General features: G+C 39.4%; 1 protein-coding gene across 4 annotated transcripts in view; it reads left to right on the top strand.

Annotated features, from left to right (window-relative positions):
- The window catches only part of GOLGB1 (golgin B1), an 83,676-nt gene that overhangs the window by 48,344 nt on the left and 9,306 nt on the right, over nucleotides 1–26,026 (top strand). For all 4 annotated transcript variants that reach the window (XM_036744913.1, XM_036744911.1, XM_036744914.1 and 1 more), the window contains exons 16-19: nucleotides 16,937–17,115; nucleotides 23,873–24,038; nucleotides 24,225–24,362; nucleotides 25,804–25,962. In XM_036744913.1, coding sequence (XP_036600808.1) covers nucleotides 16,937–17,115; nucleotides 23,873–24,038; nucleotides 24,225–24,362; nucleotides 25,804–25,962 — 642 coding nt within the window. The remainder of the gene's footprint in view (nucleotides 1–16,936; nucleotides 17,116–23,872; nucleotides 24,039–24,224; nucleotides 24,363–25,803; nucleotides 25,963–26,026) is intronic.

Genomic DNA, 26,026 nt, shown 5'->3' with positions numbered 1-26,026 from the left:
TCTGAAAGGTTCGGAACCGCCGGATATAAGAAACTCTCAAAGTAGAAGGCAGAAGAATCAAAACATTTATTTAGGCTCCACAGTAACCAACCCATGAACCAGCAACCCCATTTTGATATATTGATCAAAAGCTTCCAGGCCCAATAAGTACGCCTTGAAAGAGTAACCAGGAGGCTACAGAGAAGCATGATTGCGTAAAGCAAAATCATGTTTCCCCCTCTATGGTAATAAGATTACCCACTGGACTGAAGTCTTTGTTCAGCTTCCTCCCGTAGGTCAGCTCTGCTACTGGCAGCTCCTGCTTCAGCTGTGGCTGTGGCTGTAACTGTAGCTGTAACTGTCGCTGTAACTGTCGCTGTAACTGTCGCTGTAACTGTCTCTGGCTCCAACCGGAAAAGGAAAAGAGGATCTTCAAGCTGTCCTCTCCCCTCTTATAGAGTTTTTTGACATCATCAAGCACCGCCTGAACGACCAGGGCCGATTGGTTCTTGACTTGGCCCCTCCCCCTAGCATAGCCGTTAACACCTCCCCTCAGCCAGCCCCATGACTCATCACACAGGAAGTTGTCTGCTTCCTGGAATGCTCTTTGGGCTTCCTGCCCCGGAAGAGCAAGCCACAGTGTCCAGAGGCTCAATGAGGTAAGCTGAGTCATTCAAAGAAAACAAAGGCCATTCTGGCTACACTCCACCCCTTGTTATAGGATACATAATCTAATCAGCCATGTATCCTAGAACATACATTGTGATCCAATTACAAAGGAAACTAAAACATATCATTCATTATAAAGCAAAACATATCATTTGGTGACATTCCTAAATATTGGTTTACGATTCAAATGTGATCCACCCCTAGGTCCCAGCAAGATAATCTCTTCAATCAATCATCCCCAAAATAATTATTAATAATTCAAATGTCCACCCCTAAATCCTTGTATCCATTACATAGGATCAATAATATCATAACAATAAAACAACACAGCAAGGATAACACAAAATAAGTAAACAGAACACTATCATCATTTCCACCCCCCTTGAACGATTGGGGCTCAAAATCTTGGGGTGAGGGGTGAAGGTCTCATTTTCCATAGCTTCTTCATGCTGAAATTGGATGTAGAGATGGCCCTGCCCCCAAAAAGTCCCATTCCAGAGGTCATTTCTTTAACGAGCTGGCAGGAATTCCAAGAATGCTACATGCTTAGGCAGTCACCGGAAAGTGCAGGGTGCTTAAGCCTGAAGGAAACAAAACTAGCAACAAGGTTAGCCAAAACAAAGGACAAAAAGAATAGACAAGTATGGACTATAATTCTTCAAATAAAATCATCTCAAGTTTGGTTGAGATTTCAGTTATGCAAAGATCCAACATCAGAGCCAACTCAGGTGGGAAATGTTTCTTTTCAAAAGGAACATAATGAGGAAGCCAAGAGGATCCCACCCTAGATAGAGACTAAGATTGTCCTCCCAGCCTTTCCCCAAATGTACAAGTTTTCATCCGTTAATCACACAAAGTTACCTTTCCTCTGAGTGGCTTATGGCATTTACCAGCATCAGCCATACCTGTGGAGTCTGTGAATCTATTATTATAACCTATTCACGGTAAAATATATGGTTCAGGGGTACGATTTGGTAATTATTTTCCCCTGAATAGACAACTGTTACAGTGTTGTCCTTCCCATGGGCTATAACTTCTGCAGCCTTTGGAATATCATCTGGCTTCCGTTTTACCCATACCTTAGCTCCTGACTTTATTCTATCAATGGAGCAAGACCCTTTTGCCCCTCTAGTAGTTATTTTGGGAGGAGGGTCAGTTTTCACAAAGGGTATTTTTTCACAGGGGATAATAATGACTTGAACCATCCTATCATTTCTACAAAATTGTACAGGTTTTTTACCCATATTCTGGAGTGTCACAACAATTTCTTTTTGATAATTAGAATCTATCACTCCAGCCAATACATGTATTCCTTGAGCCGCTAATCCTGGTTTAGGTAATATCCGTCCAAGATGATTCTTGGGGATTCTCATACATACTCCAGTAGGGGTTTTTCTTATCTCTTTCCTATTTAACCTAAAATTCTCTATACAATGTAAATCATATCCTGCTGAACCAGGTGTTCCTGGACTTGGTAGTGGGACATCTTCCCTCACAGTCCAAAATTCAATGTTTTGGATCTCACATGTTTGCTGTTCTCTGATCTGCAGATTTGGGGTCATCATTCTGGCTAGAGGTGTACTCCCCCCTAAGGGCCTATTATTCAAATTACGTAAGGCAATAGACAAATTATCCTTCCAATGTCGATATGAATTATTTGAGCTTAATTTTCTCAGCTGTTCTTTCAACAATCCATTCATTCTTTCAATTAGCCCAGATGCTTGTGGGTAATATGGAATATGATATATCCATTCTATATTATTCAACACACAATATCTTTTCACTTCTTTGCCCTTGAAATGTGACCCATTGTCACTTTGAATCTGCATTGGGGTTCCATAATATAAACTTACAATATCTAAAGTTTTACAGGTGTTTTTCTGAGTTGCGTCTTTATAAGGACAAGCCACTAGTACACCTGAATAGGTGTCAACACACGTACATACATATTTACATCCTTTATCCTGGGGTAGTGGGCCAATATAATCTATCTGCCAAATTTGGGCTGGAACTTTTCCCCTTGCTATTTCTCCAGTAACTATCCTAGGAAGAGTTCGTTCTTTTTCTAATTGGCATATACAACACTCCTCTGTTATTTGTTTTAACAACGCATGAGAAATACTGATACCTCGATCCTGTGCCCATCGATGGGTGGCCTGGACCCCTAAATGGCCAGCAGTCTGGTGGACCCATCTTGCTAAGGCTGGGTCATCAGTTGGAGTCGGAGTAGGGACAATACATTCAGTAGCAATCTTTGCTAGTCGATCCGCATGTGCATTGTACTCACGTTCTGGTGTGGTCAGGGTTGCATGAGCATCAACATGAAAAACTGACAGATCTGTAACCAAAGACATGTCCCATATATTTTCCCATAACTCTTTACCCCAAACTTGTTTGCCATGAATCTCCCAATTCTGATTCCTCCATATAGGCATCCACGTAGCTAATCCATTAGCTACCGCCCACGAGTCAGTAAATATATGACACTGTCCTCCTTTCTCTGCTCTGATGGCCTGATGCACTGCCATCAGTTCAGCATATTGGCTACTTCCACCTATCCCAGAACTTTCCAGAGTTCTCCTTGTACAGGGGTTATAGGCTACTGCTTTCCAATGTCTCTTCTGTCCTAAATATTTTGCTGTCCCATCAGTAAACCAAGCATGTTTCTTCTGTTCTTCATTTAGTCCGTCATATCCATTATTCCATTTCACTAAGGATGGTACCATCTGTTGCTTAGATTCAAGGGGCTTTTCATTGCTCTCAGTATCAATGTTCGCCACAGATTCATGTAGAGCAGAAACTCCATTTTTGCCTGCTCTGGACCTATTCTGAATATACCACTTCCATTTGATTATGCTTGCCTCTTGTGCATGTCCAATTCTGTGAGAAGCTGGGGTACTCATTACCCAAGTCATAATTGGAATTCCAGGCCTTAATACCACTTCATGACCCAGAGTTAGTTGCTCAGTTTCTACTAAAGCCCAATATGCAGCTAACAGCTGCTTCTCAAAAGGTGTATATTGCACTCCAGATGAGGGCAGTTTCCTTGACCAAAAGCCTAAAGGTACACTTCGGCTTTGTTGTTTTTGCCACAGACTCCAATTTGCATAGTCATCTTGTACAGTCACTTGTAACTCCACTGGCCCATTTTGCATAGGCCATAAGTCTAGAGCTAATTGAATAGCAGCCTTTGCTTCCTCAAAAGCTCTACTTTGTTCAAGTCCCCAGTCAAATTCATATTTCTTTCTGGTGACTTTATACAAGGGTTTTAAAATCTGTCCCAAATGTGGGATGTGGTGTCTCCAATAACCAAACAGCCCTATGAACTTTTGGGCCTCTTTCTTATTGGTAGGGGTGGGAAAATCCTGGATTTTTTGTCGAGCTTGTGGGAGAATTTCTCGCAGTCCTCTATTCCACTGTATCCCCAAGAATTTTACAGTTTGAGCTGGCCCTTGAACCTTTGCGGGGTTGATTTCCCATCCTTTGCTTTTCATATGGTCAATTAATAATGCTAAACTCTCCTCCACCTCCTTTATATTCTTTCCCTGTATCATGATGTCATCTATGTAATGTGTAAGCTGTACACCAGGTAACTTTAATTCATCCAAATGTTCAGCTACAATCCTGTGGCAAATAGTTGGGCTATGAATATATCCTTGCGGCAGGCGTGTAAATGTATACTGTCGGCCTTGCCAAGTAAAAGCAAACTGATTCCATTGCTTGGGGTCTATTGGGATTGTAAAGAAGGCATTGGCCAAATCAATAACTGCATACCAAGTCCCTTCACGTTTTTGTATTCTCTCTATTAAAGTAACCGTGTCTGGGACAGCAGCATACAAGGGAGGAGTCACTTTGTTCAGCTGTCTATAATCTACTGTCATCCTCCATGTTCCATCTGATTTTCGGACTGGCCAGACAGGGTTGTTCCATTGAGTAGTTGTAGGGACTAACACTCCTGCCTCAACACATTCTCTTATAGTGTTGGCAATTTCATCTTGCCCACCTGGCACATGATATTGCCTCAAAGTAATTATTTCAGAAGGTTCGGGCAAAGTGATTGGATCCATCTTGATTTTCCCCACTAAGACTGCATTAATGCCTATTTTCCTCACAGCAAATTGGTATTTCCCTTCAGGTAAATTTAAGGTCATACCCTTCAAAATGTCTATTCCAATGATGTATTCAGGAATAGGCACAATAACCACACTATATTCTTTCTTGGGCAACTGTCCAATTTTCATCATCAATTTAACTTGTCTGGCTGATATTTCAGTCCCTCCTAGTCCTGTGATGGTAATAGGAGTTCCATGGCTGAACTTGTCTGGATTTCCATAAATAAGGGTGGCCTCGGCCCCAGTATCTATTAATGCCTCAGTTACCGTACTTGACCCATTTTTCCAATATATGGTCAAGTTAATGTGAGGTCTGCAATCCAGCTTACGTATTTCCTTAATTTGGGCTGGGGCCTGGCCTGTTCCCTAGTATTCCCTTTCATGTGATTCACTTGGGTATGAAGGTTCAACATCTGTAGCATTTGCAGGAGCAGTTCTGATTTCCCTATCTCTCCTGTTATCAAGGCCTTTATCTCTGTACATTCTATATAATTCATTGGTTGGAATTCCATCTATCATTTCAAAACCTACCCCTGCTCTCAATAAAGCAGTAAACATTTCTTTCCTTGTTACTCTCCTTTGGCGCCAAGTTTGCTGGTTATTCACCCTTCTCTCTCGAGGAGATCTATCCCTTCCCCAGTCACCTAAGTCATGTAACTGTAAAATCTTATTTATCACTGTTGTAAGACGGCTCCCTACTTCTCCAAGTAATAAATTCAAAATTAGTTGTTTATAAGCAGGGGGAGCTGTCCTAATTATTAAGTTCCTATGAGGCAGTTCCATTGGATCATTGTAATATTTGTCTGCAGTTCCTATCATAATGGCAGTCTTCATTACCTCCTCCTTTAGTCTCATGATACAATCTCTAAGTGAATACCAGGGTCTGTGCTCAGTGGGCCACATAGAATCAGTAGCATATCTCTTATTGCATCCCACAGCGGCTAATGCCAACAGAGTAGTCCTGCTATCACCATCTCCTTGCTGATGATGTTCCCTAAAAGCTTGTTGAACTAGAGGATCATGGCTGATACCTATGAATCTCATGCAGTCTGTCCTATCTACTGATATTCCACTGGCCCCTTGATCACTGAGTCTTACCATCCAAGATATCAATGGTTCTCCTATTCTTTGGCTGAATCTACTCAAAATATCTGTGACCTCTTGCGGTGAGAAATCTTCCTGAATTTCCCTTGTAACTGAATCTTCACCTCGGGTTTCTGTCTTCCTCCTTTGTATGGGTCGAGCCCTTGTTTGATCATTTAACCATCTCCTATGCTCTGTGTGAGGCACATCCTGAACCCCAGTAGTGTTTTGTGCCTCAGCCCCTAACATTGTCTCATTCTCTCCCCACTCACTTCCTCTGCCACCATGGCTAGGACGAAGCAGGCAGTCAGGCTCTTTCTGGGCTGGGTTGAAATGCACTCTGGGCTTTTTTGGTCTCCTGTTGCTCTTAGCCACATTAATAGAAAAGTTCTCATTTGAGTCAGTTTGGTCTCCTGCTATCTGAGATTCCCCTTCTTCCTGTGGGGTAGGAGTGCCCCCATGTCTTTCACTTAATCTCAATCTTTCGTATACTAGCCGGTAGGCTGATAACACTATCCAGCTTTGCCTAGATAGTGATGCCCCTGACTGAATCCCAACTTCTCGTAAACACTTTTCCAAATCCCTAGGATCTCCTCTCCGTAGCCTTGGTTCCCAGTTTTCACAGGGTCCAGCTTTTTTAGCCAATTCTTTTGCTAGGGAGGAATAAAATGGATCCTCCCATCCTGGGATATTCATCTCTTCCTCTGGAATTGTTCTGCTTCTAAATAGAGATCTTATACCTAGCGATCCCATCCTCGTCGCCAAATGTATTAGGAGGGCAGAGTTTATAATCTCAAAGAGCATCATAAACATGTCTGAAAGGTTCGGAACCGCCGGATATAAGAAACTCTCAAAGTAGAAGGCAGAAGAATCAAAACATTTATTTAGGCTCCACAGTAACCAACCCATGAACCAGCAACCCCATTTTGATATATTGATCAAAAGCTTCCAGGCCCAATAAGTACGCCTTGAAAGAGTAACCAGGAGGCTACAGAGAAGCATGATTGCGTAAAGCAAAATCATGTTTCCCCCTCTATGGTAATAAGATTACCCACTGGACTGAAGTCTTTGTTCAGCTTCCTCCCGTAGGTCAGCTCTGCTACTGGCAGCTCCTGCTTCAGCTGTGGCTGTGGCTGTAACTGTAGCTGTAACTGTCACTGTAACTGTCGCTGTAACTGTCTCTGGCTCCAACCGGAAAAGGAAAAGAGGATCTTCAAGCTGTCCTCTCCCCTCTTATAGAGTTTTTTGACATCATCAAGCACCGCCTGAACGACCAGGGCCGATTGGTTCTTGACTTGGCCCCTCCCCCTAGCATAGCCGTTAACACCTCCCCTCAGCCAGCCCCATGACTCATTACACAGGAAGTTGTCTGCTTCCTGGAATGCTCTTTGGGCTTCCTGCCCCGGAAGAGCAAGCCACAGTGTCCAGAGGCTCAATGAGGTAAGCTGAGTCATTCAAAGAAAACAAAGGCCATTCTGGCTACACTGTATCACTTTGTTGATTCTTACTGAGTTTGCATTACAGTAAAAACCCCAGATCTTTTTCACAGGAACTATTGTCTAGCCATGCATACCTCCCTTCAACTTAGTTTTGAAGTTGATTTTCTTAAATCTAATTATAGGAGTTTACATTTATCTCTGTTGATTTTATCTTATTCCATTTTCCTCGTTGTTCTAGACTGTTGAGATCTTTTTGGATCCCGATTCTGTCTTACAGCATGTTAGCTGCCTTTCCAGCTTTGTATGGTCTTTAAATTTGACAAGTATGGCTTTGTCCAAGTCTTATAAAAACATTAAACAGTACAGCACTAAGGATAGATGCCTGGGGACTCCATTAGATACTTCCCTCCATTTTGACATCGATCTTATAATGAATACTCTTTGAGTCCAATCATTTAACCAATTCTGATTCCACTTAACTATACATATCATTTAGCCTGTCTCTCTCCATATTGTCCACGGGGATGACAGAAAACACTGTCAAATGTTTGAAATCTTAGAATCCTGTCTGTGATAATAATATTAATATGCCACTTTAAGATTTGCAAAGTGCTTTATATATCTCATTTGATTGTCTATAGCAAAGGTGTCAAATATTGCCCTATATCCCCTATTGCAGCCCAAATCAGGATTACGTGTAATTGAGAATTATTTTTAAAAGTAAATTAAAATACCAACGAAACATAGATAATGTTAATATGTGGTTTTCTCAGTCAGTATGTGATCCTATTTTAATTTGAGTTTGACGCTGCTGATCTACAACGTGACTTTGTCAAAAGGGTCCTGCCAGATTATTTTTTTTTTTGAAAAGTCAGTTTCCTTGCATCATGAATTTTTAAATGAAGTGGTTACTTTTTTCCAAGGTTTCCATCATTTCTTCTCCTTGTTAATCAGAATTGAGTATGAAATTGTTTTCTCCTCCTTTCAAAGAGTTAAACTGCCATTAAGGCAAACCACAAAATTGATCAGTTCTGCTTTTGGAAGAATGAGCCCTTCACCAGACATTTGGATATTTGGAATCCCCTGTCAGTAATACCATACTTCCATGTCAGGTTTGTGATCTGCTTCCCAGATTCCTCATCTGTTTCCTCCTGCCAGTCTGGTAGCTTCATGACAATGTCACTTCTCTTTCTTCCTTTTTTGATCCTCTGCTGCTTCATCATGTTTTTCCTATCAGGTTCCTGAATTTCTTCATGTGAAAGTATCTTCTTAATAAATAATATTAACTTAGCAAACATTTTTAAAATCTGTTCTGTTTGTTTTAAATAAGTTATTTCCTTCCAGAACAATATTCCAGTTATGAGTCTTAATAATCCTGTCAAGTCTGTGAGAGTAAATTTGTCTCCCTATTTATGTATCATATTTTGCATATTTGAAGATAGCTATCTCTGGTTATTGATTTTATTGCTGGTTTTTTTTCTGGAGTATCATGTCCTGTGAATGAATTAGAGATTTGTTGTGGTATTTTTCTTCCTATGTTGCTACTGTCTATGGTACTAGGCCTATCAGATTTCTCTTACCTTGTCTCTTTTCCTCTTAAAGCCCTTTTCATTAGATTTTCAGGATGCTAAGAAAATATATTTTTTAAGTAGACCTTGTTAAGTAAACTCAATTCCTGTTCATGATACTATCATCCCTATATTTTAAACTGTGGTTCAGAAATCCAAATCCTGCTTCCCAAATCGGCTTTTTCCCCTGCCTTCAATTGGCAGTAATGATGAAAGTATCACCTTGTCCTCTGAGGTCATAAGTATTTTTCCTACACTTCCATAATTCTTGGTGATGCTTTCTAGTTTCCTTCTGGTGTCATCATTTGTCCTTGTATGTATCACCAGAAGTAGGTGGTGGTCATAACATATTTGATAGGCAGCTGTAGGCACTGTCTGCTGTGTTTTTAATACATGATTCATGAAGACAGTAGCTCTTTCTGCTGTTGGTATCAGCATAAGCTTATGATGAATAGCTACCTCAATATCCCTCATTGCCAAATAGTTTTACTTTGTATTATTCTGACCATTACTGGATGCTCTCTCCCATTATGTCATCTTTTTATCCATATCCTCATTCCTTGGAGTGGAAGAAAATTCTTGCCCCATCCCTCCCTTTACAGGAATGAAAACGAAAAAGCATTTATTAAGTATGTACTATATGTAAAGCATTGTGCTTAGCACTTGGGATGCAGATATAAAAATGAGATGGTCTCTTCTCTCAAAATGCTCTTTTTCTAATGGGGAGAGACAACGCTTATAGAAGGTTTCAACTTCAAGTCAGAAAGGTTAGGATTCATTGGCAAAGCAGATACATCTTGAATATCATTTCTGTCGATTAGACCAGGGCTGTCCAAAATACGGCCCATGGGCCGCATGCAGCGTGCAGTGCGATTTTCTGCAGCCTGCCTGTGAGTTTTAGTTTTCACGAGCAGAAAAAATAAAATAATCATTTGCATGGAATGCATATTCTATTTTTTAATTCCATCACTAATAAACAGTTTCGATGTTAATTTTCTTTGGTATTTTTAAGTAGTATTATGGATGGAATTTTCAATCCATCTGTGGGATGTGTCCTGTCTATGTGATGCAGACTAGTCAGTATGCACCTACCTTTGTACCGGTGTGTTGTTGCTTTGTTGTTTTGTGTTTGCTTTTGCGCTTCATGCCTTCACCTGTTGTATTGATGATGCGCGTTCCCCCACTTTCTGTTAGTGTACTGTATTTTTTATTCTGGGTGCAGCCTTTGAATAATTATTTTATTTTAATGCGGCCCTAAGATAACTTAAAGTTGGACAGCCCTGGATTAAACAATGTGTCTTTCGATATTGAACCATTTTAGAATGTCAAGGATTTAGTCCTATTAACCCAATTGTAAGAATTTACATTTATCCTTACTAAATTCCATATACTAGATTTTGCCCAGTGAGATGTACTCTTTTGCAATCATGTTGGATGCTGACTCTGCTACCAGCTTACTGTGATGTGTGCATTTCATAAATATGCCATGAAAGGTCTCTCCCCCCTCCCCCCACCCAGTTCTGTATATATTTTAGGAATGAAACCTTTATCAGAAACACTGGCTGTAAAAGTTGTTCCCCAACTTTCTGCTTTCCTTCTAATCTTGGTTGCATTGGTGTTGTTTGTGCAAAACCTTTTTAATTTAATGCAATCAAAATTATCCATTTTGCATTTCTTAATGTTCTCTGTCTCTTGTTTGATCATAAATTCTTCCCTTCTCCATAGATCTGACAGGTAAACTATTCCTTGCTCTCCTAATTTGCTTGTTGTATCACCCTTTATGTCTCAATCACGTACCCATTTTGACCTCATCTTGGTATAGAGTGTGAGATGTTGGTCTATGCCTACTTTCTGAAAAGGCCTTTTTGTTTCGAAGGGTTGGGCAGGGATTAGGACAGAAAGAGGGTAGGATAGAGATGCAGAAAAGAAAAGAGTGATGAGAACATTAATGAAACATTTTAAAATGCACAGAAGAGAGCAGAAAGACGTTCAGAGGGAAACAGACAAGTAGGACAGCTTTGGAATTAATGTTTTGGATTTATTAGGTAATTTTTAAAAACCCGTATTGTTCATAATGGAGATTTGTGGTCTCATGTTCAATCCTCTTTTTAGTTCTTTGTTTATGCTTGTGTTGGTGTTTGCAAGGAACAGAATAATTAAAAATTTTTTAAATTAAATATATTAGTAAATTGGCCAGGCCAGGACTGCAAAAGAGTGTTATAACATTTACAGTGTTGCTAGAAAGCTATGTGTTTTAGAGGGATTTAAGTTCTAGAAGTTGTGTTGTCAAGTGTTCTAAGTGAAGTTGGCTCCACTGAGGGGAAAAATAACAGTTTAACCTCTTTGTTGCTTTCGAATCTTGATTGAGATTCGGAAAGTTTTTTAATAAAGCAGTAAGTGAAAAGAATATGATCTAAGAAAGAAGTTGGCACATTTGATCTCACAGATACTTCTTGGCATATCTGTTGGCTGCATATATCTTAAGTGTCTCAAGAAATTCTTGGCAGGTGCTGTAGTCCAGGGATTTGTTATTTGAATGGCTATTCAGATAAAATTGTTGTCAAAATTATAAGTAACATATGGCACTGCAAGACTTAACATACTGGAGAGAGCAGAAAGCTCAAAACACTGTGTTTTTTTCTTTTAGTTAATTGTAAGGTAGAGTCATATTATTAGATTGTAAGCTTTTGGTGGGTAGGGCTTGTATCTTATTATTCTCCTCGGCACTTGGTGTGGTACTTCAATAAATGTTTGATGATTTCAAAACAAAACCCAAATCTCTCTGAGTAATATTGGCCATATCTAAATCATTTTTTAAAAATGTTGAACAACTTAGTAACCAGGGACAGATGCCTAGGAAGAAACCCCACTAGGGACCTTCTAAGTTGATAATGACCCATCAATAACTAATCTTTGGGTCAAACCATTCATTTGCTCTTGAAAATTCAACCTATTTATACCATCTAGGCCACATTTCTCCATCTTTTCTGTAAAGACAGAGTTAGAGACCTTGTGAAATTCTTATATCCTCTAAACTCTTATTACAGGTATAAATAGACCCTCTTTGCTTCTTTATATTCTTTTTCATCTTCCTTTTCTCCTTGAAATACCTTTTTCATTCTTTCAAAGAGTGTTTTTTTGCCCATTTTCCTTTGTATCCTGCAGAACGGAAATATGGTTCTTCAGCTTTTTCACTTTCTCTTCTGGGATGAGGATGCAAGTCTGGGATGACTTGCATTTGTGCCAGTATAGATGCCCATATAGATGACAATAACATAAATATGTTCTCTGTAGGTCATTCAGAATTCTCCTTGCCCTCTGTATCGCTTGAAGCAAGATGCATATTCTTTTTGCCAGTTCTTTTAGCTGATTGTTATGTGGCTAATACTGGGACAAATCCTTGGATACTCACTTATTAGTTGCTAGGAGGGCCCCTGAGCAATGCATAACTTATTTCAGGATGCTTTCTCTCTTTTCTGAAGATGGGACACACTGTGCTCAGATATCTTTAATTGTCAGTATATTCCTGCCATGCTGTAATGCAGACAAAAGCAAACAAAAACCAATTTACAAAGAGAAATCCAATTATATATTTAGATTGGTCCCCCTTCCCTTTTTTTTTATTTTTACCTTTGACCTTCAGCTACCTTCTCGTAGTTCTCTGTGTTCTAGGCCCCACTTGGAAGAAAAGACTAAATGTATTTATTAGAGAGCAAATATAAGATGGAAGCAACATGCAATTAACATATAAATTTGTTGAATTGAAGGTACAAAAGATAAACATATATGAACAGAGAATTTGATCCATATGTAGAAATCTGGTTATTTAATTATAGCCACCCATTTTATTTTCACTTCTCTCCTGATCTCCCCATGTTTCCTTCTATTTCTATATCTGCTAAGCTAGCTGATTGAGCTTTAACAAATCACAGATACCCTTGGCACAGATTTTCTCCTTTCTGATGCTGCACAAAATAGTATAGTTTATAAAAAAGCTGTTACACAGAGAGCTAACTGGACAAATTTAGGCAGAATTCATTTTAGGATAAATAAAAATAGAAGAGTAGGAATAACTTCATGTCTGTTTTAGCTGCTGTTCAGCATGAATAGTAAGTCAGTTGTTCAGAGGGACGGCTTTGTATCCAAATGTGTCAGCTCCAATTTGGGCATGATTTTTTTTTAAACTTTAAAAAGGTTAACTTATATGCCTTCTTATAATGTATAGGAAATATCTGCTTTCTGGCCAGGTCACTCATCCATATTTTTTAGTGTCTCTTTTTAATTTCTTAAAAAGGAGAGAGTGAAAAGAGTTTCTGAAATTATGCTGCTTTCAGTAAGAGCCAAGATCCAAAACCAGGGCAGCTTTTAAAAGCCCTTCCAGGTCACTGTAACATGAGAATGAAAGACAGGATTAAACCAGCATAACAGGTCCTTGTCTGTGATTGTATTTTCTTTACTTTCATGGCACTACATATTATAGCTCTGTGCAGGCTCAATATCTTTGTCAGGCTAGACCAAGTCCAAATTGAGTTTGGCATTAGAGAAGTAAGATTTTGAATCTGAATTAAAATGTGACACATGCCCCAAGCTTGAAAATTTTACTTGCCAGGTTGATCCTGGTGAAAAAGAGTATTTCCCTGTTTTGTAGTTTCTTTTCTTTATCATCAGCAGCATATGTCTAATGTCTAATGTGTCACCACAGTCAGCATAAGGTTCACTTTTAGTTAATTTTTTTGTATATTCATAGATTGCATGGAGGTGTTTTAGGATATCTATATATCCTCTTCCTCTCTAAGTAGGTTTCAACCCAATTATATCTTACATATATCCTCAGTCAAAACTTTAATATGTGAAGTTTCTTCAGTAATAAATAACAGACATTTGTTGAGTATTTACTGTATATTCAGCTGCGTATCGTTGGGCATACAAAGGTAAATGGGATATAGCCCCTATCTTCAGAGAGTTTAAAACATAATGAGGAAGATAAGAAATATACATAAATAACAGTAATAGACGTTAGAACATGAAAAGTGCATAGGTGAGAGAAAAATAAAAGCCATGAGAGTTCATAGTTTTTCAGAATTTCTTCATTTGCTAGAGCATGGTGGGCTCTAAAGCCTTGATTCTGTATTTGTATTATTTCTTGCATCCGTCCTTTTCCTGCTGCCAGTGCTCCTACCCTAGTATACTCCTCTTATCCCCTAATACTCAAACTAGTACAGTAACCTCTCCTAACAAATCTTTCTGAATCTAGTATCTTTCCTCTGTAATCTATCCTTTATACCAAACTATATTAGTCTGTATAGAATACCACTTTTGTCATGCCATTTACCTTCTCATAAAACTTTTGTTAACTTTTTACTTCCTAAAAGATGCAGTTTCATATTCCTTAGCCCTATAGTCAAGCCTTGCAGTTTTGTCCCTGCCTTGTCTCTCCTTATCAGACATACTGGTCTTCTCAGTCAGTCATTTTTCAGTTGTCAGTGACCCCATATGAGGTTTTCTCAGCAAAGATACTGGAGTGCTTTGCCATTTCCTTCTCCAGCTCATTTTGCAGATGAGGAGACTGAGGCAAACATGGTGGCGTGGAGATTTAGGTTCTCAGTGACAATGCCAGTGGAGCCAAGCTCCTGCTATTCTACCAAGTTGTAAAGGTTTCAAGTATAGTACTTGTAATATCCTGAGTGTGCTATCTGATGACTAGCCTAAGTAAGTGTGGAGAGGCTCATCACCAGTGGGTTGACCACAAGCCGATGAATTCTTTGACTCTGGTAACCCATAAAAGTATAGTTCTTTGCTTCCACAGTGACCGTAGAGAGTGGCAGAAAAGAATTTGGATCAAATATAAACATTAGCATAACTCTTGGTTTTCTAAACATAAGATCCTTATCCAACCACCAAGTCAACATGCTACTGGAAGGAAGAGCTGCATGATATGAATACTGACATCCTAACGAGATGAAACTAGAGGACATAAATATATTTCAACAAAATCAAAGGATGGCTTAGAGGTTTGTTTGGAGAAGCAGATAAAGTTAGTTGAGTTGATTTCACTGTGTACACAAAGGCAACTAGGAACATCATTTCGTGGGGGAGTTGGTCATCTTGTCTTAAAGTACTTATAATGAATATAAGCAAAAAGCCCACTATTGAAAATAATTATAGTTATGTACTAAGATCTGTTGCAAAGGATGAAGAATAGAAAAAATTCTTTGAAGACAAAACCCTCCAAGCTAAATCAACATATATTTTGATATTTGATGACCTCCATTTGAAGGTGGGCCCAGAGGAGAGTGATTAAAAATATTTTGGAAAATGTGATTTAGGATTAAGAAACAAAAATAGCCAAAGCCATTTAGATTACACAAACATCTTATGCCTGTATATCTGGAATACTATCTTCACAGAGAGTTGAAAGGCACTGGTCATGAAATCACCAAGCAACATCACACAAAATATGAAACTAATTAAATCTTTTTCACACTGTCTTTTTTCTTTTTCTTTATAATTAATTTATTTATTTTTAGTTTTCAACATCTACTTTCATAAGATTTTGAGTTTTGAATTCCCCCCCCTCCTGTCCCGAAGACGGCATGCAGTCTTATATAGGCTCTACTTACACATTCATATTAAACATACTTTCATATTAGTCATGATGTAAAGAAGAATCAGAACTAATGGGAGCAACCACAGGAAAGACGAGACAAAACAAAACAACAGAAGAAAAGGAGGGCAAATAGTATGCTTCCATCTGCATTCAGACTCCTAAGTTCTTTGTCTGGATGTAGATAGCATTTTCCAGAAGCTGATTAAATCTTAACAAGAAATGACTGGTTACTAGTATAAGAAGTCATTTCAGAGTCATCTGTCTGTGAGCAGTCCTGCTCTTGGTTATTAGAACTAAGATAAAAATCAATGCTAAATGAGAGAAAAATATAAAGATGAGAAGAAATTGTGTATAGTTGCCCAAGTTCCAACCCATGCTATTCAGATGAACTGTTGATGCCCAAAAAATGGGAAATGAATAAAGGAAAAATTATTATAGATCACATTGATATAGTGCTTTAAGGTAACCAAAGCATTTTAAGAATATTATTACCTTTGATCCTTATAGCAACCAAAAGATAGGTATACTTGTTAGCCCCTTTTTACAGATGAGAAAACCAAGCCTCATGGAAGGTGTTAATTCGCCTATAATCACATAACCAGTATAAATGCCTCAGACAGGATTTTATTAACGCTTCCAAGTCCAGCTTTCCTTCCACTATGCCATACTGTCTCTCCATGGCAAGGACAACACTTGTTTAGAACAATGATCATCACTGTTCATATAAATAAATTATACTGATGTAAAGGATTGACCACAAACAATAGACCAAGAGACTCCAGCAATTTTCCTAGTTAGCAAATACCAGATCTCCTTGCTTAAGCTGATAGACAGGAAGCCAAGGCCAATGCTGATCTTTATTCTGGCTTTTTTTTTCTGGGATAAAGAAATCACTGGGAGGGGGATGGCTATGGCAAAATCCTTGTTTAGGTCTGGATACTTCACACTCCTCAGTGGTTTGCAGTGCTTTGGTGAAGCCCCTAGAGTCAATTCACTGCTTTAGTGGCAATCTGAATTTGCTTGAAATACTTTTTCTTGAGCTATCCAAGTTGGAAAATAACAAAAGGTCAGTTAGGACCCTTGCCATTTCTCTCAACCTCAGAATAAACCGCTGGGGGTGCCTTTATGGCTCCTACATCTGACTAGCTCAAAACTATGCCTCCAGAGTCATTTCAGGATTTGGGTCCCTAGAGAGTTTGTGAGGAGCAGGTCCAGGAAGAGTTAGATAATAGAGGGTGAGATGTAGTACATGGGAAACTGGCCCATAATACTTATTGGCTGTGACAGCAAACCGTATGTGATAGCCTAACTTCATTTATTTCATTGCGGCTTATGAAGCAATGAAATCTGTTAGATGACCTCTTTTTGACTCTCCTCTTTAACTTAGCCAGAAGGATACATCTGGGCTGTTAATTGTTAGTGGTTTGCGTTGGGAGTGGTAAATTGATGCCTGACTCTATTACATTTCCTTTGTTTAAGCTGAAGGAGTTAAAGAATCTACAGCAGCAATACCTGCAGATTAACCAGGAGAACACTGAACTCCGTCCACTGAAAGTTCAACTTGAGGAGTATCAGGAACAGACAAATAAGTATCAGTCTCTCCAGGAGCAACTGAAGCAGGAGAACCTCTCTTGTCAACAGGAGCTACAGCACCTCAGGTAGGTAATTTTTCTCTTAAAGAGAAGGGTTATTTTTATGCTCCTCCATATACACCCCAACAACCTTTCTTTGTAATAAATCCATTAGTGATTGTTTGGTGTTATGCGCATGGCAGAAAAAAGGGATATTTCCCCACTAGTCCTTTGTGATTTCTTTATCTCATTTCTAACAAATGCCATCAGAACAAAAGAGAAATCCAGAAAAAAAAATGACCCCATCAAAACACCTTGTGAAAATTATTCTTGTTGGCACAGCATTTTTGTTGGGCACTCACACATTTAGTTTGAGATGATGAACATATCATGGAAGGGATGCTTCTGGATAGACTTTAGGCAAACTTTACAAAGTGAATGTTTTCTGATGTGAATTTTTACCAGGAGATATTTTATTCCAAGAAACACACCTATTTGTACAAACCTCTGGAGTTTCCTTAGATAACTGAAAGATGCAAGTCCAGAGTTAAGATTCAGATCAAGATCAGCATGAAGAGTTGCACTTAAAATGGCAGAGGGAGTTCTTCCTGGGAACCTGCCTTTCTTTGGCCTGCTGTTTTAGAGTCTGAATTTTAGTGACTCCCATATAGCTGCATTGTGACTGTATTTTCTTTTTTCCCCAACTGGATGATTTTTGTCCATTGAGATCTGCTTATTTTCTTACCAGGATCTGTGTGGTTGCTTTAAGAGATTAGACTGTTCTCAGGATAGTCTTTCATGTCAAGCCCCGAATTTCTTGGCCTCCACAGATCATAGTAGAGAATAGTATGGGAATCATATCAAGTCATTCATTTGTTGTCTCCCCAGTTACCTTCAGTGCACCTTCAACTAGAGCAGGGCTTCTTAAACTTTTTCTGCTCTTGACTCCTTTTTGCCTGAGAAATTTTCACAGACCCCAAGTATATAAGTATATAAAATAGATATACAAATCAAACATTTACTGATTCTCATAAATAAATTTATTTTAAAACAATTCTTTGGTATACATATAATTTTATAATTTATTAAAGACTAAAGTAAATTTGCATACTCAAGAGATGGATGTGCTTGTTTATTTTTACATGAAGAATTAAATCTTGGCAGAATGTTTGGTACTGCAGGATGTATAGCATCTTCAGTGTTTTTCAGAGTTGATCAATATTTTGATTTTATAATCGTCCATGCTTAGAACACTACTTCACATATATATGTAGTGCAAAATGGCGTAAGAATGTTTAGAGCTATTTCAGAAATTGTTGGAAATTCTGTTCTAATACCAAGCCAAAATTCATTTAATGATTTTGTATGTACAGTAAAAACACTGCAATTCATAATTTACAGTAGTCTTGAATCTGAGCCATAGTGTTTCTGGCAGCATCCTTTGCTGTTGCGTGGCATGATAACATGTGTGGTGCAAAGTACACATGTTGTGTGTTCAAAGCTTCAGTGAAGTCGCGTGATGAAGCATTGGCAAGTGCTGCCAGAAACACCTTGGATTCATTAAGCATTTGATTTTGAATTAATATTTGGGCATTACATGTTCAGAAACCTTTATTGTTGCCAGATTTTTTATGACTCTCATGTTCAGTCACATGATCCCATATATGTTTGTGACCCATAATTTAAGAAGCACTGAACTAGATAACTTCAGGGTTGGGCCAGCTAGGGCTTTTTTTCTTTCTCTTCTTTGATCTCTTCCTGGGCACCATCTCATCCAGGTCTTCAGACTTTGGGGCTAAATGGAATAGCTTTCTAGTTGTATGCTTCCAAAAATTCTTCTTTCTCTCCACCAAAATGACTTTCAAGTTATTTTTTTTTCAATTCAGAGAAGTTAGAGCTGCTTATTCCATCAGCCTTCTGATCCCCTTCCCAAGGGCACCTGTGGGAAGAGTACTAGATTTGGAGTCAGAGGACTTGAGGTGAAGTCCCTTCTGCAATTTATTAGCTGTGTGACTTTGGACAAGTCACTTAATCTCTCTGGTCTTCAGTTTCCTCCAGTTATAATGGCAGGAACATTGGCTCTAGAATTAGAAGACCTGGGTTCAAATTCTGTCTCTGCCACTTAGTAATTGTGTGAACATGGGTAAATCACTTAACCTCCCTGGTCCTCACGTTTTCTCCTCCATGAAAGGAACAATTTGGGTATTTGATCCCATGATCTGTCAAATGAGGGGTTTGGGCTAGAAGAGCTTTTCAGTCCTTTCATTTCCCTTATCCTGATTCTGTGAATCCATCACCAGCCTCTCATCATTGGTTATGGCTAATGATTTACCTGATTTTCTTTCATTAGGTTCTATGTTCTTTCTATCTTTAGCAGAGAGAAGCAGGATGGCATTTTGGATAGAGAGAGCCAGGCTCAGAATAAAGATAATGTAGGTTTAAGTCTTGCCTCAACACATACTGGTGTTGTGACCCTAGGCAAGAATCTTAACCCTCAGTGTCCTGGGCAAGTAACTAAAAGACTGTGAGTTGCAGAACAGTGGCTTATCTGCATTGATAGAAAAAAATTTCCTCATTCAGTAGCTCCCTGTGCCAATGAAATTATAGGGACAAACTCATGAAATTAGTTGATAAGTGAGGCAGTCCTTCCCCGAGGCAGGAATCCAATTTGTCCTTTGGTACATCTAGTCTTCATTGAGGGTGTCATTCTCTGCCACAACCATTTCACCAATGCTATCACCTGAACTAAAATGGCTAAACTAAAAAATGGCATCTAGTGTTTTTTTTTCTCCCCTCCCCTCCTCTCTGAGTAATTACATACACAAACCCCTTGTAGATTAGCTGTTAGAAGGTGCTTTTTTTGTTGTTGTCGTGTCATGACATTAGTTAAAACCCTGTTTGATTTCACTTCTAAATTTTTCTTACCTCTGTCTTTAAAGCTGTTCAGTTTTAATTTAAGGTGTCCCCAAAGTTAAGTAACCAGTAAGTGCTTGTGTGTTAAGAAGGGTAGTTTAGAAGAGCTGTTGTGCTAAACTTGTAGAGGAAAGAAAAAGATAAAGACAAAAATAATTCAAGAAGAGCCTCCCATGAATGGCTGCTAGGTGGCGTAGTGGATAGAATGCTGGTCCTGGAGTCAGGAAGACCTGAGTTTAATTGTAGCCTCTGATATTTATTAGCTGTATGTACTAGCTGGTCAAGTCATTTGGACACTATCTGCCTCAGTTTCCTAAGCTATAAAATGGGGATAATAATATGCCCTACCTCTCAGAATTGTAGTGAGCATCAAGTGAGATAACATTTAGAAAGTATTTAGCATAGTACCTAGCACATAACTATATAAATGTTAGCTATTATTATTGTTATTATCATTATTATAAGATTTTATACTCTTGAAAATGAAGGGAATGCTGGTTTTATTTGGCATGGATTTTTTCATAGTATAAGATTTAGGGCTGGAGAAATATGGCAAAGAGGCAGAGTTAGAGAGCTAGAGCATTGATTAAGCAGTTACTGTATGTCAGGCAATATGCTAAGCACTAGGGCTACAAATATAAGCAAGCAAGACAGTCCCTGCTCTCGAATAGCTTGTGTTCTTTTTTTATTAAAAATTTTTTTAATTTTCTGAGCATTTTTTCTCTATCCCCCACCCAATTGAACTAGTAAAAAAGAAAAAGAAACCCTGCATAACAAATATGCATAGTCTAGCAAAACAAATTCTCACCTTGGCCGTATTCAGAAACATATGTCTCATTCTGCTTTTGAAGTCCATCACCTCTTTGGCAGGAGGTGGGTAGTGTACTTCATCTTCAGTCATGGTTATTATTGCATTGGTCAGACTTCTAAAGTCTTTTACAGTTTTTTAATTTCATTTTTCATCATATGAAATGTTCTCCTAGTTCTGCTTTGTTTGCTCTTTGTTCATAGAAGTCTCTAGTTTACTCTGAAACTAACCATCTCGTCATTTTATGTGGTGCAGTAATACTTCATTATATTCATATACTGTAATTTGTTTAGCCATTTCTCAATAGGTAGGAAGCCTGTTGACTTCTGGGTTTTTGTTTTTTTTTTTGGTTTGTTTGGGGTTTTTTTTTGGCCACCACAAAAAGAGCTGCTATGAATATTTTTGTATACGTGGGTTCTTTTCCTTTTTATTTGATCTCTTTGGGGTACTGTAGTGGTATTGCTGGGTAGAGGATGTAGATAGTTAGTGACTTTGGGTATGTATTTCCAAATTGCTTTCCAGAATGGCTGGACCACTTTACAGTTCCACCAGCTGTGCATTAGTGTGCTTACAGCCCCTCCAGCATTTGTAATTTTCCTCTTTGCCAATCTGATAGATGGGAGGTGGAACCTCAAAGTTGCTTTAATTTGCATTTCTCTAAGATCGGTGAAAACTTACCTATCAGAGTGGGGGGATCGAAGAGCATAGTCTTAAGATTCCTGTGGGAGAAAGGAGGAAGATGAGGGGCACATGTAGAATTGTGAGGAAACCAGAGTGGCAAAGAGAAGCCTTCTACGCATCGTGACCAGGAAGTAGTTAATGAGAAAACTGTCAGTTATGTAATTTGAAAGTCAGCGGCAGAGAGAAGCTGTTGACACTGCTGTCTTCTGAATCTTTTCCTAATTGTCTGCCCACTCACTCAGTTGCTTAGTTGGTTAATCATCTTTCTGTTGCTATGCTGTAGACAGCAATAGGCCCTACCTGCCTACCTGGCCCCCTTCTTTTCTTTCTTTTTTGGTGATCTCATCCAACTTGTTTGAGTTCAGTCATCATTTCTATGCAGATAACTCCTAAATTTATTTATTTAGCCCCAATCTCTCCTGAAAATACTTTATTTCCACCTGCCTAATGGATAGTTCTACCTGGATATTGCACCAGCATTTCAAACTGCACATGTCCAAACTGAATTCATTCTCTCCCCTAAATCTTCTCCATCATCCTTGTTTTTATTGATGACACTACTGTCCTGCCAGTCACCTGGGCTCTGAAGCTTGTCATATTCTTTGAGTCTTTTCTTTACCTCACCTCTCCACCTACAGCATCACCAAGTCCTGTTAGTTCTACCTCCACAACATCTCTTACATCCATTTCCTTCTCTTCACTAGCATAGCTACCACCTTAATTCAAGCCCACAACCCCTCTTTTGTATGATCATAAAAACCTTCTAACCAGTCTACTTCCAGTCTCTGCATTTTCTAGTTCCTCTTTCCCTCATTTGCCAAAATAATCTTCCTAGTGCACAGGTCTATGTCACACCTCTACTCAGAAACTATCTGTGGCAGCCTAACACTTGTAGAGAGGTAGCTCCCAACCTTTTAAAAAAAGACTACAAGGGCCACTTTTAACACTAAAAAAATTTTACAGATTGGCTTTTCTCTAGGACTATTGCAGGTGGGGACCTGACACTGCCTGGCCCCCTTTGTCCTCCCACTGTCTGGCCTTTTGGAGTGCTGGGGCCATTCCTTTTGTGACAGCTGAGGAGTCAGGCACACTTGGAGCAACAAGTTCACAACTATCAATCTTGAGGCCTCCAGCTGGTGAGGTACCACTTGAGGGCCTCACTGGCCCTGCTGTCCACACTCTGGTTTTTTGTTGTTAAAGTGTTTGATCTATTGACTCACAACCAGATCTGCTTCTGGTCCTTTTCATTTGCATCGACTCAGCCTATTTACTGTATCTTTATATTAAATCTCAGTAATATTAAAAAAATCTCATATAACAGGAATTTTATCTATTGATTGAGAAACTAGTGACAAAAAGATATGCTTTGATCCATAGGTTGGAAACTCCTAGCCCATGGGATAAAATATGAAATGTCCTGAGGGCATTCTTTAGGATGTAAGCTGTAAGTTGCAGAACAATTGTTGATGTTGATTGTTAAAGGGAGTTTCCTCACTAGGAGTCCTCTGGACTAATGAAATTACAGCTCAGAATTCCCACAAATTGTTCTCCTGGATTCAGCTGCACCAATCCGCATATTGCCAACTCAGTCCAATAACCTTCCAAAATATGTCCCAAGTATTTTCCTAGATAGAGCAACCTATGTACTTTGAAAAAAATCCTTGGCAACTTGCAGTTTCTTTCTCTTCTACTTTCCTTGATCTGCTGGTTTATTGTTTGTCTCTTTGTCTTTAATATAGAAAAGATCAGTCTTGTGTTCCATGCAACCTTTTTCGAATTAGGTGATACTGGCATCTTTTATACATGAAGAGAAATGCTATATATGTACAAGTCACTGCTAATGGAGCTCATATTAATGAGAGAATAGTGAATGAGCCAGTTGTGCTTTGACCTTCCCACTGAAGAATTATAAACTATGATCTTATCAGAAATTGGGCAGCCAGGAGAACTTAGCAAATTAAACTTAGTAAACATGTATTAAGCACGTACTGTGTGCAGTGTATTTTGCTTGGCAGTGGGGATATAAAGAAGGAACAAGATGCTGCCCCTGCCCTCAAGAAGGTTGTATTCTAATGGACAGGGGTAAGAGACTTATATTTCAGGATAAGATTGTCTCTTTGTTGCATTCTGATGTAGGTAGAGTGTGATTCTTTTGTCTTGGATGAGCCACCTGCAGAGTGTGACCCAAGAGCTCTCTGCTACCAGAAGGAAGAATCTGCCAGGAGGGAAAATAAAAGTGGTTTCATAAGAATGCCTCTTTTAGTTCTCAGCTTTTCAGTCCAATTTAGCAAAAGACAAATGGAATTTGGAATATGGGAATAAGATTGGGGTTCCACTTAGTTAACAATTGATACTAAGATTTAGTGAAAAGGCACCAAGAATTTGGTAGAAGTGAGTGTGTGAGGTGGACCTTCCACTCTGATAATTTCCTATGCCTTCTAGAGTGGAGAAAAATACTTGGGAAGTCCAGGAGAAGCGTGTTAGAGAGCAGTACCTGATGGCTCTCTCTGACAAGGAGCAGCAGCTGAGCCACCTGCAGAGTCTGGTGCAAGAGCTGAGGTCTGCATCCCGACGGCCTTCTATTCTCTCAGAGCAATACCAAAGACAGGTAAGCTGAGTCCTGACTAATCCAAAGGGGTGGCTGGAACTTATGCCTGGCAGGCCTCCAAGGGAAAACCTATTGTACACTGGCCTCAGGGCTAGTGTAATGATCACTCCCTGGAATTGTCAGAGTTTGTCTACAGGAGATACAGCAGTCGGAGTGAGGATTCCCTAAGTGCTTCTCTTCCACCAGGCATCCGCAGAAGCAACAGCTTCCTCAGAGTCATCACGGGTCCTGGATTCTGAGATCGGGCTTCTCAAAGCCCAGCTTAATGACAGCTTGAAAGAAGTTCATCAGAAGGAGTTGAGAATTCAGCAGCTGAATAGCAAGGTGAGTTTCTCGTCAGGCCTATGTTAGAGTTGAAAGACAGAGAGTGAGCAGCAGTAGGTTGGGTTGAGATTCTAACTTTTAAGTTTCTCTTTGGGGTAGGCAGAGAATCTTCTCTGAACCTAGGATTGCAAAATTATAGCACTAGAAATTCACACTTTTTTTTCCACACCGGAGACTTCTTAGGAAAGATAGGAAAGATATTGGATGTGGAGAGCCTCCCCACTGGCTTCGTATAGATAACTTCCATCAAAGCCTCACGGTTACCAGTATTCCCAGTAAGTTGCATATACTCAAAAATATTTCTCCACATTCCTTCTGTTAATCTGGTGCCCATTCCTTCAGGTTCCTTTCTGCTTCCAGCAAGAGAATAACCCAGAACTGGGAAGGGGGAGCTTGTCGAGGAGAATCAGAAAGCTAGAAAGTGGAAAGTTTTTTTCCTCTCCACTAAGTGGCCTCACCCCACAAGAAACTGATGTCTCAAAACTAGGGAATGTTGCGTTTTTGGCCCTGGGGGCATTTTGCCAGATACCATACCATGCTGAGTGTAGCAGATTCCCCGTCTGCCCCTTGCAAGACTCTGCATACCTAGCATGTCTGGTTCTGGGATGGTATCCCCTCTGCGTCTATCCCTCATCTGGCCTACTACTGCCAGGCTTTTCAGGGCAGATTGATTATTCTGGCAGGGTCATATGGCTTCTTGGGTCCTGTTGCCTGAAGGGAATATTTGCTTCCCACCTATTTTCTGGGAGAAAGAGAGGAGGCAGGGCCAGCCCTGGGCAAAGAGGAAAGAGGAGTTTTGTCTTTGGTGCCTTCCTATTGATTTTTCTCTCTTTTGCCTCTTCTGGATCCAGCTGTGAAAGATGTATCTCCAGCCTTGATCCAGGGCATTTGACCTCTAAGCTGGAATGTTAGCTTTGATAGGCTTGATTGATGTGGCTCTAGAGAGCAGAACCAATGGGTAGAAATTACTAGGATTGCAGCTCAGTAGAAGAGAGAATTTTATAATGACGAGAGCTGCCTGAAAATGGAATGGGCTAACTTGGGATGTAGTAAATAGCCTTCAAGGAAGGTCCTTTCTAATTCTCTGGTCTGTATTCCTTATATTTATGCAATATACATGTTAGTGTTTGTCTTCTTTGTTAGATTATGTGGCTCCCTATTTTCTATTTCCTTTGCATAACAATAGTATAGGGTCTTGCGCAAAAATATCATTGTTAGTTTTAGGTGACAGCTCCTTGTCCGGCTATGTGGAGCTAAGAGATCCAAAGCAGTATCTTCTTCCTGACCTTCATTTAGTGCGCCATGATAAGCGATCTTGTAGAGTTTTCCGTCAAAAGTGTTGGATACTCATGATCTCAGATCACCAAGAAGAGACAATCTGATGTCTGCATGTTGAGGAATTCTCTGTGGGCTGGTGCTAACCTGATTTTCTTTGTTCCAGCTCTCTCAGATCTTTGAAGAAAAAAGTTCCCTTTCCATTCAGCTTCGTGATAGCAGTCATAGTCTCCGTGAAAGCCATCAGCGCTATAATGACCTTCTGAATCACTGCACAGGCTTAAAGAAACAGATTCAGGAGATGCAGCTCCTAAGCAAAGAAACGGTGAGCCACAGAGGAATAAATAAGGGTGATGAAGCTTAAGTTTCTTTTGGTCTAAAGATAAGAA

Source organism: Trichosurus vulpecula, chromosome 2, assembly GCF_011100635.1.
Source record: "Trichosurus vulpecula isolate mTriVul1 chromosome 2, mTriVul1.pri, whole genome shotgun sequence".
Taxonomy (NCBI): domain Eukaryota; kingdom Metazoa; phylum Chordata; class Mammalia; order Diprotodontia; family Phalangeridae; genus Trichosurus; species Trichosurus vulpecula.
Note: the sequence above shows the minus strand (reverse complement) of the source record. Positions and strands in the feature narration are given on the sequence as shown.